Raw genomic sequence first — 14,454 nt, forward strand, 5'->3', positions numbered from 1 at the left:
GCAAGAATCAAGGCTGAATTTTGAGATCCAAATATCAAGCAAAGTTATTTTTATATTACAAACTATTACCACTTAACAAGGTCTGCATGCTAAATTATCTTCTATAATACTAGCATAACCCACTTTTCAAATCATGTCAGAAGCACAATGTGAATTAAAACTTGCACATGCTTACAACAGCTCTTAAAACCTAAAAATGCAAACACTTAGAAAGATATTACCTTGGAAATACTGAGATTTGTCTTTTAAACATTATGTGACAGGCATATATAGCATTAAACAAGGCTTTATGGAAAAATAGTTCCAATACACCCTTGTTTTCCAGGCAACTTTTTTAACTCTGCAGAGACTCCACCTGTGATGAAGTTTACCCTCTTGTTCATCCAATCCTTATCTTCCACCAAGACAGTCAGATAAAACATTAGTCAGGATGCAAGTATAAAACCTTCATAAATCACATCAGATGAGGACCCAGCCAAGCCAAATCTTTTAAACTAAATAAAATACCTTTGTTTTAAATTCCATAGAATTGACCACCTGCAGATATGTCTTACAGAAGCACACCTATTAAATAAAGACAGACCAGGACTGTCCTCTAATTAGGAGCCTTACACTGGAAACACTTTGCAATTTATAGTTAGCTGGAAATCAATGAACGTCAAACTGAGCAGGCTCATCCCCGCATGCCTCTTATTATCTGCCTGTTTTCCTGTTCTTTTAACATCTTTCTCACATTCTTCTGTTCTCTCCTGGATTTCAACGTCTGACACATCAATATCCCAGGCAGATACTGTATTCTAGAAGCAGACCAGACCAAACTGCCTAATAACAAGGGGTCTTACGTGATCTATAACACTACGCATACACTCAAGAGCACGCTGGCCCTGTCGGTCACAGGACACTGACTGCCAAAGCCTGCTGATTGCCTACCCTGACCCACATATTCTGGCTTCCCTTTCCACACCCCCCACCAATTCCCAATACACAAGCCTGACTTTCCATAACTATGCCTCCATTTTTTGCCCCTAGGATTTCAATTGGCTGCAAACTTTATTGATAACAATTTTATGACCTCTTCCAGGTCATTAATGAAATATTAAATAACATGGTTGAGTACCAATGGCAGCAAATCCCCTATAACAAGGTATACACTGGATAGTCATTCCACATTTGTAATTGTATTCAAGCCTATTAATTAGCCAGTTTTTAAATTCATTTCATAATGAGCCATATTGATTTTTCCATCACCGACATTTCTTAAACACCAAATGAAATGCCTTAGAGATCCCTTTCATCCACACACTGGTCGTTCAACTACCAAATCCACCCTCTCATTTTAAAACAAGAATGACTTCTGCATGCATCTGTTTAAACTCCATCACATTCAAAATGGCCACGGTAATACAGTCAGGTCATTTTAAGTCATCTAAACCACTAACCCTGAGTGGATGGAGACTTCAAATGGTGTTTATGATCTAATAGCAATAAGGAAATAAAACTAACATAGCAATGCTCATCCCTCATACCCCTGCAACAACCAGTACCTACTGAAATTGGAAAAACATTAACTGAGGAATTAGTGAAAGGAAAAGGAAATTTGCAAATAAGGTTGGGAATATGCGTGGTGAGAGCAGACTAAGGCATACAGTAAGCCTGCAGCAGCATTCTTTTCTTCAAATCAGTAAGTTTCAAGGCCTCAGGTATCCTTTATACTATTTTATTCCTCCCTTCTAGCCCATTAAGTCAGAAGCCAGTTATGGAGGAAATATTTTAAATTAAGGTATTTATCCTGATAAAGCAAGGTCTACAACTTGGGGAGGGGGGCCCACACGGAATCGGTGGTCGTTCAGCCAAGCTTCCAGACACACACTTTTTCTTCAAATGTGTCTTCTACCAGTCTTAATTTGCTTGTATCCTTAAACCACCCGAGCATCAGTAAGGCTGTATCTAACAGTCATAGTAAGAAAAGTTCATATATTGGTTAAGAGTAAAATAGAAAGGTTATTCTTAGCAAGTATTTCCTTGCTAGACTAGTGCCTTGAATATACACAGGTACAGTATTCCCAGTGAATATTAACATTTTAAGCATCTAACAAAAATAGATGACAGCTTTCTTTACAGCATTGCACCATAAACTGCAGCAGCTGAGAAGCTGACTTATGAGCAGCCCAGACATCTGTGCAGCACAGATAGGGCTGCCACTGCTAACCTCACCAGCCAGCCCCAAAATAAGCTGTAACCCCTAGGCTGCGTGTACTAAACTGGCAGGACACTTTCCAGCTCAGCTTGGTGGCCTCGGGCCCCTAGCACAAAAGATTACAAGAACATTGGCTTGCTCACCCAGAGGAAATGAAAGGAAATGAGCAGGGCGGCTTGGCAAAGCACAGCATGACCACGTGCAACATGTCACTCCACCTGTTCCTAGTGCACAGGCTGCAGCATTTTTGGCCATAGGAGCATGAATAAACAAGTGGTAGGGAAAAAAAAAAGCAACTCACAGTTAGAAACAGGTGACCTTCTTGAAAAACATTAAGAACTCCAACACCTCACTTCGTTGCGCCACCACCCCCAGCGTATTTCTACCCCTTAGAGCAGCTGGCAAGGGGAAGCCACGGAGGCCATCCACAGTCCACCTTCCCACGATGACACCTAATACGCCCAAGATGGAAAAAAGGTCCCGTAGGTAAGCCTACACGCAAAGCACGAATTTCTTCATTTATTCTCACATTAGGTCAGCTGAAAGTGGAGCTGAGTCTCATTCAGCTATTATGCAGCAGCTGTTCCTCGAGCCGTGAATTATCATCTGAAAGCTGCAGCAGTAAAAGGAGAGATAAGAAAAGCAGGGAACTATGACAACTGAGAGAGGAAGAGAAGGGGGGAGAAGAAGAGATGATTACAAATGTTCTGGAAATCTCTATGAAGCATAATGTTGCCCAAATCTAGTATGCACAGCACAAGGGAGAGCTAAAAAAAAAATTAACTTCTGTTTCAAAAATTAAAGAGTAAGACAAGAGGAAAAGTTTGAAAATAACTGGGAGAACAGACCTGCAGCGCAGCATTTCTGTGTGATTTGGTACCAGTTCACACAAGAAATTAAAACTCAGTGGTAAAGAATATATAAAACTTAAGACGAGATCTGGAATAAATTTTACTGCTCATCTAAACCTGTTACTCAAAAGTAAAAACTTAATCGTACTAAAAACACCACATCACCTAGAAAGCTTTATTTAATTCCTACAGCTAGTAATACTTTTAAGACCTAACATCTTATCTACAAAAACAGGCACAACCAGCAATAAAAATGCATATGGAAGTTTGTAGTGTCTATGTGCACATCTGTGTGCACATGCATGTATCCAAACACACATTTATGACACAAATCTGAAGTGGACAAAGGTTAAAAGAAAAAACCAAAAACTTGTTGAGTTTAGAGTCCCTGAAAATGTACTAAAGTTTTCCAGCTCCAAGAACTTTTTGCCCAAACCAGCTGCATCAAAACACTAATGATTCTGCAGATCATTAACTTCAAATACTACATAACATTTTACCTAAGCCACTGCTTCAAAGTCAACATCTAAACATTGCCAAAACTAAACATATACAACTTATTTTTCACCAACCCCAGCAAAAATGGCATGAAAAAAATCTACACAAAGAAATACCAGGTTCCTTTCTGGAGATGAACTGTACGATTTCTGAAGCTTTCCAAATTTGTTTATTGTTTTAGAATGTAAACACAGCAAGTTAGCATCTTCAAATGAATTCTTTAGTAAGAAAGTCGTAGAATTTGGTATTTTTAACTCTAAACTTCTAGTAGTAGCAAACCAAGGAGTAATTTAAAAAACAGAAATAGAAAGGTTAGCACTGCCTACACTTGTATAAGCATGTAAGGAAACATAAGCCTGTTCCAAATTTCTACCTGCACAGCAAAACAAGAACTACATCTCACACCTTCATCCTAAATCAATTCCAAATTGCTTTGTAGATTTTGACTCTTATAGATGATACCACACAGTGACAATCTCAGCTGCCACTGAGAGAGAGACATTCAGTGGCATACAGTATTAATACATGATTGAGTACTAAGGCTTAAGGAAGCTCACACTCCTGGAACTACAGGCAAAAATAAAAGTTGTCGGAATGAAATTACCAAAGATAAAATTTGATTGGGACACTGAATTTGAGATGCCTCGGTACTTGCCAATGCAACAGGTTACACCTACTTGTTTAGCCGGAACAAAGCAGTTGCATAAGCACCTTCTAGTGCCAATGAAGAGAGGCACCTCGACAGGGAAACTTGGCCAGAAACATACCCCGAGGAAGATTAGCCCAGTAAAACTCACCTCTCTTTCTGATATACACAGGCAAGAACTATGTAAACTACCCTCCTAAAATAAATCAGGAAACACAGCTGTGGAAATCCAGGCCAAAAACCATGGGGAATACTGCGTGTAAGACACACAACACACAGGACAGAAAAAAACCACAAAGTATATGCTTGGAAATAAATACAGACAGCTCTGCTATGAAGCAGAGTAAGCACTCAGTGATAAAAATGGTGAAAATTAATTTTTGGCTAATAAGTGCACAAGCCATCACAGACTGCCAGCGCACCTGATAAACAAGGACATGGTTAAATAGTTACATGTTCTGGGGAAAAGCACAAGTGAAAGGTGAAGGATATCCGACTGAACTATAACTGGCTTTTCTTTCTAAAAATAAGAACTGAAAGCTCCGCCTTATGCTTCTGCCAACGGTCCAACTCCTACGAATGAAAGAACCAAAGGCATTTGAATGAGGTGTAAAAATTAGACCCAGGCACTTCACTCGTCTTGGAGTACAACGTCCACCTGCTTAGATGAAGGCCTGTTGTACAGAATAACAATGATACATTTGGATGACCAAGACTAGGTGCTCGGTTAACTACAAGTTAAATTAATTTCCTAAATTTGCTGATGGGTTCTACTTAATCTTCTGTGCTCTACTAAGCCAGCCATGGACCCTCGCAATGCTCCAGACGTCAAAGCTCAAGTCTCTGCACTGACAGAACCGCCTCGCAAGAAACCAGCAAGAAGTTTCTCAAGTGTCAAAGTATTTTTCTTCCTGAAAGTTATTGTGTCATCTGACCCTGTAATGAAAAAAAAAAAACCCAACATATACTTCTACAGTGCTTATCAGCATAGATATACAGAAAAATTGCAATGTGTCAGTAACCTTTTGCTAAAAAGAAGGCTCCTGCTTTCATAGCATTTCTTTTAGACACCACAGATGACAAACTTATTTAGCACCAAAGGGTGTGAGTGGACTAGGAGCCAAAACTGCCATGGGGATTGGATACAGTGCCACAGCTAATAAAAAGGCTGGCCCAAGTTTCAGAAACAAAAGCAACAACAGTAAAACCCACAGAACTAACAGGAGACTTTCCCAAAAGAAACAGGCTGCAGAGAAGAAAAGCAGCTTCTAGGTCCTGCTTTTTCCCCCCCAAGAACAATACTAACACCTACTCCAGGATCATGCCTCAGAGTAGACGCTTATACTTAATGAAACCAGTTTCTTCTTGTACGAATAGTTCATTAAAGATCCCTGTAGCAGGAGAAAGCCTGTGAAGTCAGTTTTTAAGCCTTTCTATGAGACAGATGCTGATAATTAGTTTGAATCAGTTTGTCAATAACTTGCAATTACAAAAAAAAAGAAATGGCAGATTTTGGTCTTAAATTCAGGTGATGTCTGCAACAGTATCAGCTGGTCACGTTTGCAAGACTGATTCCCATTACATGTGAACAACTGCAAGTCATGGGAGTGGCTGGTCACTTGAGTGGCCACACTTTTTTCTTTTTTTAAATCACAGTAGTAAATCCTGGTTTTGGGAAGCTACTCCTTCATCCCACAGCTTCTGCTACTTCAGACTCTGTTGGGCACCTATCCTTCCACCACCCCATTCAACACCACCGTGACAGAGCAGCATGAAGAACACAAGCCTTCCTGAGTTCCAGTTTAGAGGGTGTCTCTCATGCCCTGAAGTACTACGTAAAGTTCACAGGCAGATATCCACCTTCTCCTCCATAATTTATAGATAAATGTCATACTTGCAAGCAGAGTTACTGTAATGGAATCTGCAAACTGTTTCCCATCTTAAAGTATAAACATACATTATGGCTCCATCATTTCATACAATTTCTTCCTGACTTTTCTTTTTTCCCCAATAATAAGTTAGAAAGAAACAAGTTAGGAAAAAGCTTTAATGAAAGAACAATGCAAAAAATGACTCTGCACAAACGCCAGATGAAGACTTCATGCTAACTGAAATTATCGAGAGCACTGAAAATGAAGACTGACCTCAAGCAGCTCACACGTAGCCACGGCAGAAATCAAAATGACAGGACAATGACAGTCTCTTAAGACTACCAAAACAGGCCGCCCAACCGGCCTGGCCAGGGTCTGAAAGCAGATCCTGAACATAAACATTCAGAACTGAATCATCTCTGTGCAAGGTTTTACAAACTGCCAAGGGCTGAACTCATTAGTGACACACTGAATTTTTTAAGGCTCAGAATAAACCAGTTCCTAAGGAAGAGGGAGTTGATATATTCAGGAAACTTGCAACTAGGTTTCAAACATTAGGAAGGGAGATGTCTCCTTTTGGAACACTTGAATTTTAGATTTATTTTCTAAAATAAAGAAGTACACATCAGCTAAACTGTGAACATCTCCATCCTCTTACCTAAAAACACAAAAAGGATGGCTTGCCATAACTGATTTCAGATGCCTTCTGTCTAGATACATGTTCTGCCAACATTTCTCAACTAATTTCTGTAGTATCAACTTAGTTTTAAAAGCCATGCTGTATGGAGTGAGAAGAGGCCTATATAATGCAGCAAAAGCTTAATTTCTATCACGAAAAATTTTGGGAAAAAAACCCAAACAAACTAGGAAAACCAACTTCTCTAGGTCCAAAACAGGTAGTGTTACCTGCAATTCAGCTCTCCCTTTGCAAAACAGGGAAAATAGTAGCTAAATACCAGTTTAAGTCACTACTATCAAATCAAAGTATCACAGACACATAGTAAGATTGCTGAGACAGACTTCTTGTTTTAAACAGGAGTGTTCATAGACACAGACACACCCAGAGCATGTCAGAGAGCAAGAGTTGGGGGCAGGGGGAAGGAGTCATCTTACTGCAAAAGGTTTTGTACTACATGAGGTTATCATCTGCCCTCTTAAAATAGCCTGCTGGCTGTTCTACTACGCTACCACGTGCTCTAACCACAACTTAAATGCTATCACATGCTCACGTTTCATCTGGAACAAATGCATACAGCCAAGTGATCAGATGATGCACAGATTCAGTATCAATGGAGAACAAACTACAAAGCACAAGCCACAAAAACAGCCCCACTGACCTCAAACACACTATTTCACCTACCGCTTATCAGCATGCTTAGGAGTCTCATTTTGTTGTGTGCACACACTTTTTTAAATAAACATATTAACAGAAGAAACAGGAAAATGCTTGTAGCATTAAATATGCATTAGTAGATGGAATAGAAAGACTGAAGGGGAATTGCTATTTTAAGATTTCTGGCATGGGTCAGAATTTGGCTAAGCATGATTAGATGCATAGAAAAAAGTGGGAGAGGGAAAAAGAAAGATAACAGAAACACAAGAAAGAAAGGAAAAAAAAAAGGAGCGTTACACCCTTCTGGTACGAAGGGATTTATCAGAAATCATATTCCTTCCTGAATATACTGTGGAAAGTGCCAAAAATTAAGAAAAGGCTTACTGAATTTCCATAAAGCCTACTGAAGCTTTCATTTATAATTACAAACTGGAAAAAAGTAATTCCAAAATAGTTAGCAGAAATGAACAAGCCCCCAAAACCAAGATTTCAGGTTTCAGTTAGATCAGGGTGAATTCATTTCAATACTTCCATTTTAAAAATTCACTGAAGAGCACAAAACTGCATGCACACCCCCTGAGCTACAGCTCCTCCCAAGCAAACCCTTTTCGATTCATAGCTTACCCTTTTCGATTCATAGCTTACCATTTTGATTTCAGCCAGTAAAAATACTGTTAAAAAGGAGCCTAGGGCTGGATCTCTCCCTCTCTCCCAGGCACCTGCAATAATGTGATCCAGGATCCTCCACCATTTATAAAACCCATTTTGAAAGAGCAGGCACAGGACTTTATGCAGGAAGCAGGGACGAGGCTCTGGTGACTGACCACTCCTCCTGTTGCAGGGCTAGTGGAGCTGCCTAAGCAGCAGCAGGGCAGCTGGAGGGCCCAGCATCTTCGGGCGAGGAAGAGAAAACTGAAGCTAATTTAATGCAACAGCCTGTAACTTGAGGGCATTCAGCAGCTGCCAGGCCAGCAGCCAAGTCATCCCTATGAAGGGAGAGGCAGACACCTAAGGGCAAGACACGTGGCACAGGTCTAGGTAAGCCATTCCCACTTGGGATTAGCAAACCCAGAGATCAGAGCAAGCTTTCAGGAGGGAAGTCTCCCACACTCCCTTCTCCCACACCACCTCACATGCCTTTCACTCAGGGGGTCATTAAACGCCCACAGAAATTCAGTTCTGGCAGCTGAACTGGCAGAAAATTAATCCAACAAGCAGCAGGAAGTTTGCTGCAAGTTTCACAAGTCAAACCAGTTCAATACCGGACCAGATTAGCACCTGCGCCAACTCATGGGAGAGAAACATCTTGCCTGTCAAGGGAAAAAGATTCACTTGAGGTGCTGGGAAACATCACAGGTGTTCAGATATTTTCCAACAGGAGAAAAACAAACAAACAAACCACCCCACACAACTTAGCTACAGTCCACTCCCACCCCAATCATCCAGCATCACGCTGATGTTCAGCAGTAAGTTTCTGTAAGAAATTCAAACTTAAGGTTTATGGGAGTATCTATAAAAATTTCCACATTCCAAATATTAATAAAAGATGGCCTCCAGCAGGTTACAAGCAACAACAAAAATGAAATCCACGCCAATTCTGCTTATTCATAGTAATGCCTGGGGACACAATCTGAAAGAAATAAAGATAACTTTTCCAAGAAACTAGCTATTGAAGAATTTTATAGTTCTGATCCATCAGCTGATAGGCTACATAATGGCCTTGGGTAGCCAAGCTGGCAAGGGCAGCTAGAGGTGTTACTATAAGCAGCCAGGCCTAACAGTCTATCTCAATTCCTCCTTTTCTCCTAAATATTCTCATCTCCATAGTCCAGGATTCTTCTAGCCTCATGCCATCACCTTCCCCGCTGCAGATGTCCTAACTTCAATGCCCTCATGCTCCAGCCTTCACAAAACAAGAGTCCTAAATCCAGCCTCTCACTTGCAGCACATACTACCTCACCAACACTGCCTGGGCCCTGATCTGGTGTCCTGATCCAGAAGGCAGGTCCTGGGTTTCCACAGCAGACGCTGAACAGAGCAAGCTTCGGCCACCATCTGATCAATGGAACCCATACAGAGCTATCCTATTCCTATCTCCTCCCTGCAGCCAGCCAATGCCAAGGAGTCCATACCTGCGGTAGGTGATGCCCTGTAAGGTCAGGAATGTGTCTGTCCACAGGCACCAGAGCTTGGGACCTTCTGATGAAGACTCAAGTACGCTACCACGTGCTTTTATGAGTTATAACAGTTCAGTGACTGGCAAAGATTGTTTCAGTGTGAGCTCTTTTGCTAATGTAACTGCTGCTCATGCAGCAGAACCCAGGAGTTAAAGCTGCTCCTCTTGACAAGAATTTCTAGCAGAGGGCCATACACTCCAAGCAGCATCTAGGGATGCCATCTGTGGAATCAGCACAAGCACTTAAGAAAATTTCCTGGTTTCGGCAGGGATAGAGTTAATTTCCTTCCTAGTAGCTGGTATAGTACCATGTTTTGGATTTAGCATGAGAATAATGTGATAACACCCTGGTGTTTTATTTGTTGCTAAGTAGTGCTTACACTAAGTCAAGGACTTTCCAGCTTCCCATACTCTGCCAGCAAGGAGATACACAAGAAGCTGGGAGGGAGTATAGCCAGGACAGCTGATCCAAATTGGCCAAAGGGATATTCCATACCATATGACGTCACGCTCAGTATATAAGCTGGGGAAAGTTGGCCAGGGGGGCAGCAATCGCTGCTTGGGGACTGGCTGGGCATAGGTCAGTGGGTGGTGAGTGGCTGCATCACTTGTTTTTCACCATCTCTCTCTCTTGTTGTTTTACTTTCCATTACAATTTATTATTGTTATTATTATTTTATTTCAAGTATTAAACTGTTCTTACCTCAACCCATGAGTTTTCTTACTTTTGCTTTTCTGATTCTCTTCCCCATCCCAGCAGGGGGGTAGGGGGAGAGTGAGTGAACAGCTGTGTGGTGCTTAGTTGCCAGCTGGGGTTAAACCATGACAGAAAAATCGATGACAGCCTATCCAGCCCCAAAACCTGTATCTAAGAGTTACCAATAAGGAAGAATACAGAAAGGCAAATATTACATAGTAATACTTAACCAAGACGTTCTTCCAACAGTTTGTGTCTCAGGGACTATTTGCATTTAAAAGCCTTAAATGGATTTTTTAGACTTCTCTAGTCACTTTTGTAATCCATCTAATCTCAACTTCTACAAAAACCCACAGAAATTATTTGTACAGCTCAGTTACAGTGTGACAAATCACTTTCATTTGTTATGACCTTGCCAATTGCTTGCTTTTTCTGAGTAGCCCTTAGCTCCTGTGCAAGGAGAAACAGAAAACAACCTTCCCACCTTTTCCATGCCGCTCGTTATTGAGATCCTATCGACCTCAGATACTCACCTCTTCTGTCGACAGAAGAGTCAATACATTTATCTGCAACTCACATGGACTCCATTCCTTCCTTTTCTTGTAACAACTTCTATTAAGTCTTGAAGTGGCAGACTATTCCATTTCCTTTAAATACAACATTTCTCCTGGGCATTGCTATAAATATAATTCATCTCGATGCTACAACTTGCAGAATTGTCAGAGAGAGTGACCAAGCACAATATCTTTGTGATTTGCCAGGACTACATGATACCTGTCAGTTCAAAGAACTCAGATACTAAATTTAAATTTTAACTATAGCATGCAACATAGTACTTGGCACAGCCTCAGTAGCAGAGGAATGGAAGGCAGCAAACACAAATCAAGCCTTTAAAGATCAAGGAAGGAAAGAAGGGAAGAGATCCAGAGAACTACAGACCAGTAAAGCAAATGCCCAAGTCTGGTAAATTGATAACAGCTATAATAAAGAACAGAATTGATGGGGTTTGCATAAATATGGAAATAGAAAAGAATTAACATTGCTTTGGTAGAAGGAAGTAATCTTTCCAAAATGCATCTATGCTCCTTGAAGCAATTAGCCATAAACATAGGGTAATCCAGTTAACATACCGTATCTGAATATCCTTTGTAAAGACACCTCATCAAGGGTTGTTTTTGTTTTAAACAAAGGTAGTATGAGCTAGGAGACTCCTCTTGAAGATTCAGAAGTGCTCAAGAATTAAGAAACAAGAAACAGCTGTACACAAACTATTGATTTTCACTATGAAGGGAGTATCACAAGTGTCCCACAGGGATCTGACTTAGGACCCACACTACTCAACACAATGTACACACGATTTCACAAAAGGCATGAAGAGTGAACTTTGTTTGTTGACGATACAAAATTATTCAAGGTAGTCAAAACTTGAACTCATAGCAAACAGCTACCATATGATCTTGTGGATGACCAAATGTTAAAGCAGCAGGTGAAATCCAGTGCTAACAAATGCAAAAACTACCCTCAGTCAAAATAATAAAAACCCCAAGCCTTGTCATTATACTTGCATAAAAATGACTTCTAAATTAGCTATTCCCACTGACAAGTGAAAGACGACAGTCAGCTAACAACTTCAGATTAAGGATCAGCCAAGTCATGAAGTCCAAGAAAAACAATATTCGAAAATTAGAAAAGGCAGCGGCAACAAACAGATGGCTTTTATTTTTTCCATAGTATCTCTGTAACTTAAACACAGCTCTGGTCCACCACAATACTATAAAACAAGAAAGGGTACAGAGATGTATGCTGTTTAAACCAACTAAATTAATGCAACAGTTTGCATACAAGGAAAGAGTAAATAAACTAAGTGTTCATCTTGGAAAGAGAATATGGGATGTAGCAAAGTATACTAGTGCCGTATGAAGTCACGTATACCATGGAGAAGATCCATAACATAAGAACAAAGTCACCCACTGCCACCAGCTGCAGCAGCTGAACAAACAAAAGGAAGTTTTTATAAAATGCATAATTTAAGCCTGGAACTTATTGCCATAGGATGCTGTGAAGGTAAAAAAAGCTCAAAACAGCTTTGGAAAGCTATGTTAAAAAAAAAAAGGCATAGAAGGAGGTCCATTGAGCTGTTAAATACACAGTGATACAGATACCATCCCTGACTCCTCAAGAAGGTCCTCAGCTATGGACTCTCAGAAGCTGGGAAGATTTAACAGAAGGTGTCACGCTGTATTTTCACTGGTTTTTACACCTTTTCTCCCAGACATCTACTACAGACCCTTATCTCACAGGACAACAAAGTAAACAGACCTTTGATCTGAACTTGCATAGTCATCCTTAGGTCATTAAAGACAGTAAAACTATTTCTACATTTTTAATCTCCAAAGCCAAGTTAGGCAAAAAAAGTTTGTTATGCTAACTTAGTCACTACAGAAAACCCCTCGGTAAAACACTGCTTGAGCAACAATAATTAGCCTTTATTCCCCAAATTCTCAAAACCATGCGTCAGACTGTGGTTTACAGCTAATACAGGACTTAAAAACTCAGTTAAGCAATTGAATAGTCATATTGGAAGATGCAGAAATATTATCATGACAGAAATTTACCTGCCAGAAATTTGAGAAAACATTTTACCTCAGTCAGTGCAACTGCACCCTGTTACCCAAAGGAGCAATGCTGACTCAGTGCCTCCCACAGATGTACCCCACACACCTCCCCAGTGTGGGATTGGCCACAGGGTCATCAAGGGGGTGAGTCAGTTCAGCTACAGAAAGCTATTCAGCCTTAGTTTTCCATAAGACCAGCTCACTGACACAACTCACTCTGCAACCGCACAGATCTGACACCGGGGAAGTGGCTGGACTGTGTCTAAGACTGTGGACTATCGGGATTTCCCTTCACAAGGGCAGCCCACAGCTACAGCAGCAGATGTGCAACAAAGTTAAGTATGTTGAGTTAAGGATGAGACTTCAAGTGTAACTGAAACCCCCACAGGGAAGCACTTAAAACTGAAACTGTCATTTACATAACACTTTAAGAAGAAAGCATAGCAACCGAATCACATGGAGCTACAGCATCCTCAGAAACACAATTCATCATAGACATCACTGTAAAGGCATAAATGGCTATAACACTCTGGCATTTAGCGCATGTCTCAGAACAAGCCAAAGTCAGAGCGCATATAAACCCTTTTCAGATTGTGATCTCCATTACAACACCCTCCAAAAAACCCATGTGAAACTCCTGCTGAGGTCACTGATGTGACTGACACCAGCCTTAAGACCTCAACCTTTTAGCTGTGAGATCAGAGTAGATATTCTGTTATTACCAGAGTCATACTGCACTGGAAACATAACTTCTACAAGAGATGAAGTCTGCAAAATAAACTGCTATATTAATATAGAAAATGCCAATGCAGTGTAAAGTTCCCAACTGAATAAAAGAAATAGAAAAATAAGAGGTTGTGCATTAAAAGCAGTAACTAGGGCAGTGATCATAAAGATCCAGCCTCAGAGGAGTTCAATACACACAAAAAACACTAAGGTGCTCTGCACATGGCAAAAGCAGGCATCACATCAAGCAATGCCCGAGGTGATGCCCTCACATTTCGCTTGCTTCTTAAAGCAAAGGCACACAATGGCTACTTATACCTTAACATAGCTGCAAAAGAGGCAAAAGTGTGTCTAACCACACCCAAAAATACAGCCTATGACATAAAGATAAGAGGTTAGCAGGTACTGCGCTCTATCATGCATTTAAAAACCTAGTGCAGATAGGTTTAAACTGATCAAATAAAAGCAAAGGCTTCTCCCTTGCCTGAGAATGGGAAACAGTGAAAGTGCTCTGAAGCCACCAAGCTGTCACTGAGAGCTGTTTGTGCACTGTGGGGTTGCTCTTGGAGCAGGGGTCAACTGCCTCAGTTTTTAACCTAGACTAGGACTGCAACAATGCAGAGCAACGTGACACAGAAAGCAATTACAGCAAGACTTTGTTCTTAGCAAGTGCAGTAGCTCAAAAGCTATCAATACCTGTTAAGAAGCACAAGAGCTTCCATGTGCAACACCGGGTTTGTTCCCTGTATCTGGAACAGTGATGGTAACACTCATTTTCTGTACTGCATCTTTTGCATCTCTGGCTAATTCAAATCTCTCCTGGAAGGTCTATCCTCCTCTTTCC

The 14,454-nt window shown here is 40.7% G+C and overlaps 1 protein-coding gene across 4 annotated transcripts in view; it reads right to left on the bottom strand.

The window, feature by feature from the left end:
* The window catches only part of ARHGEF7 (Rho guanine nucleotide exchange factor 7), a 129,066-nt gene that overhangs the window by 80,753 nt on the left and 33,859 nt on the right, over positions 1 to 14,454 (bottom strand). The window contains exon 1 of one of the 4 annotated variants that reach the window (XM_076360904.1): positions 8,042 to 8,309. The exons of the other annotated variants lie outside the window; for them this stretch is intronic. Within the exon in view, the coding sequence (XP_076217019.1) occupies positions 8,042 to 8,044 (3 nt within the window). The 5' untranslated portion in view covers positions 8,045 to 8,309. Of the gene's footprint in view, positions 1 to 8,041; positions 8,310 to 14,454 lie in introns of those variants that run through there. 4 annotated transcript variants of the gene reach the window in all.

Source organism: Aptenodytes patagonicus, chromosome 1 (assembly GCF_965638725.1).
Source record: "Aptenodytes patagonicus chromosome 1, bAptPat1.pri.cur, whole genome shotgun sequence".
Lineage (NCBI taxonomy): Eukaryota > Metazoa > Chordata > Aves > Sphenisciformes > Spheniscidae > Aptenodytes > Aptenodytes patagonicus.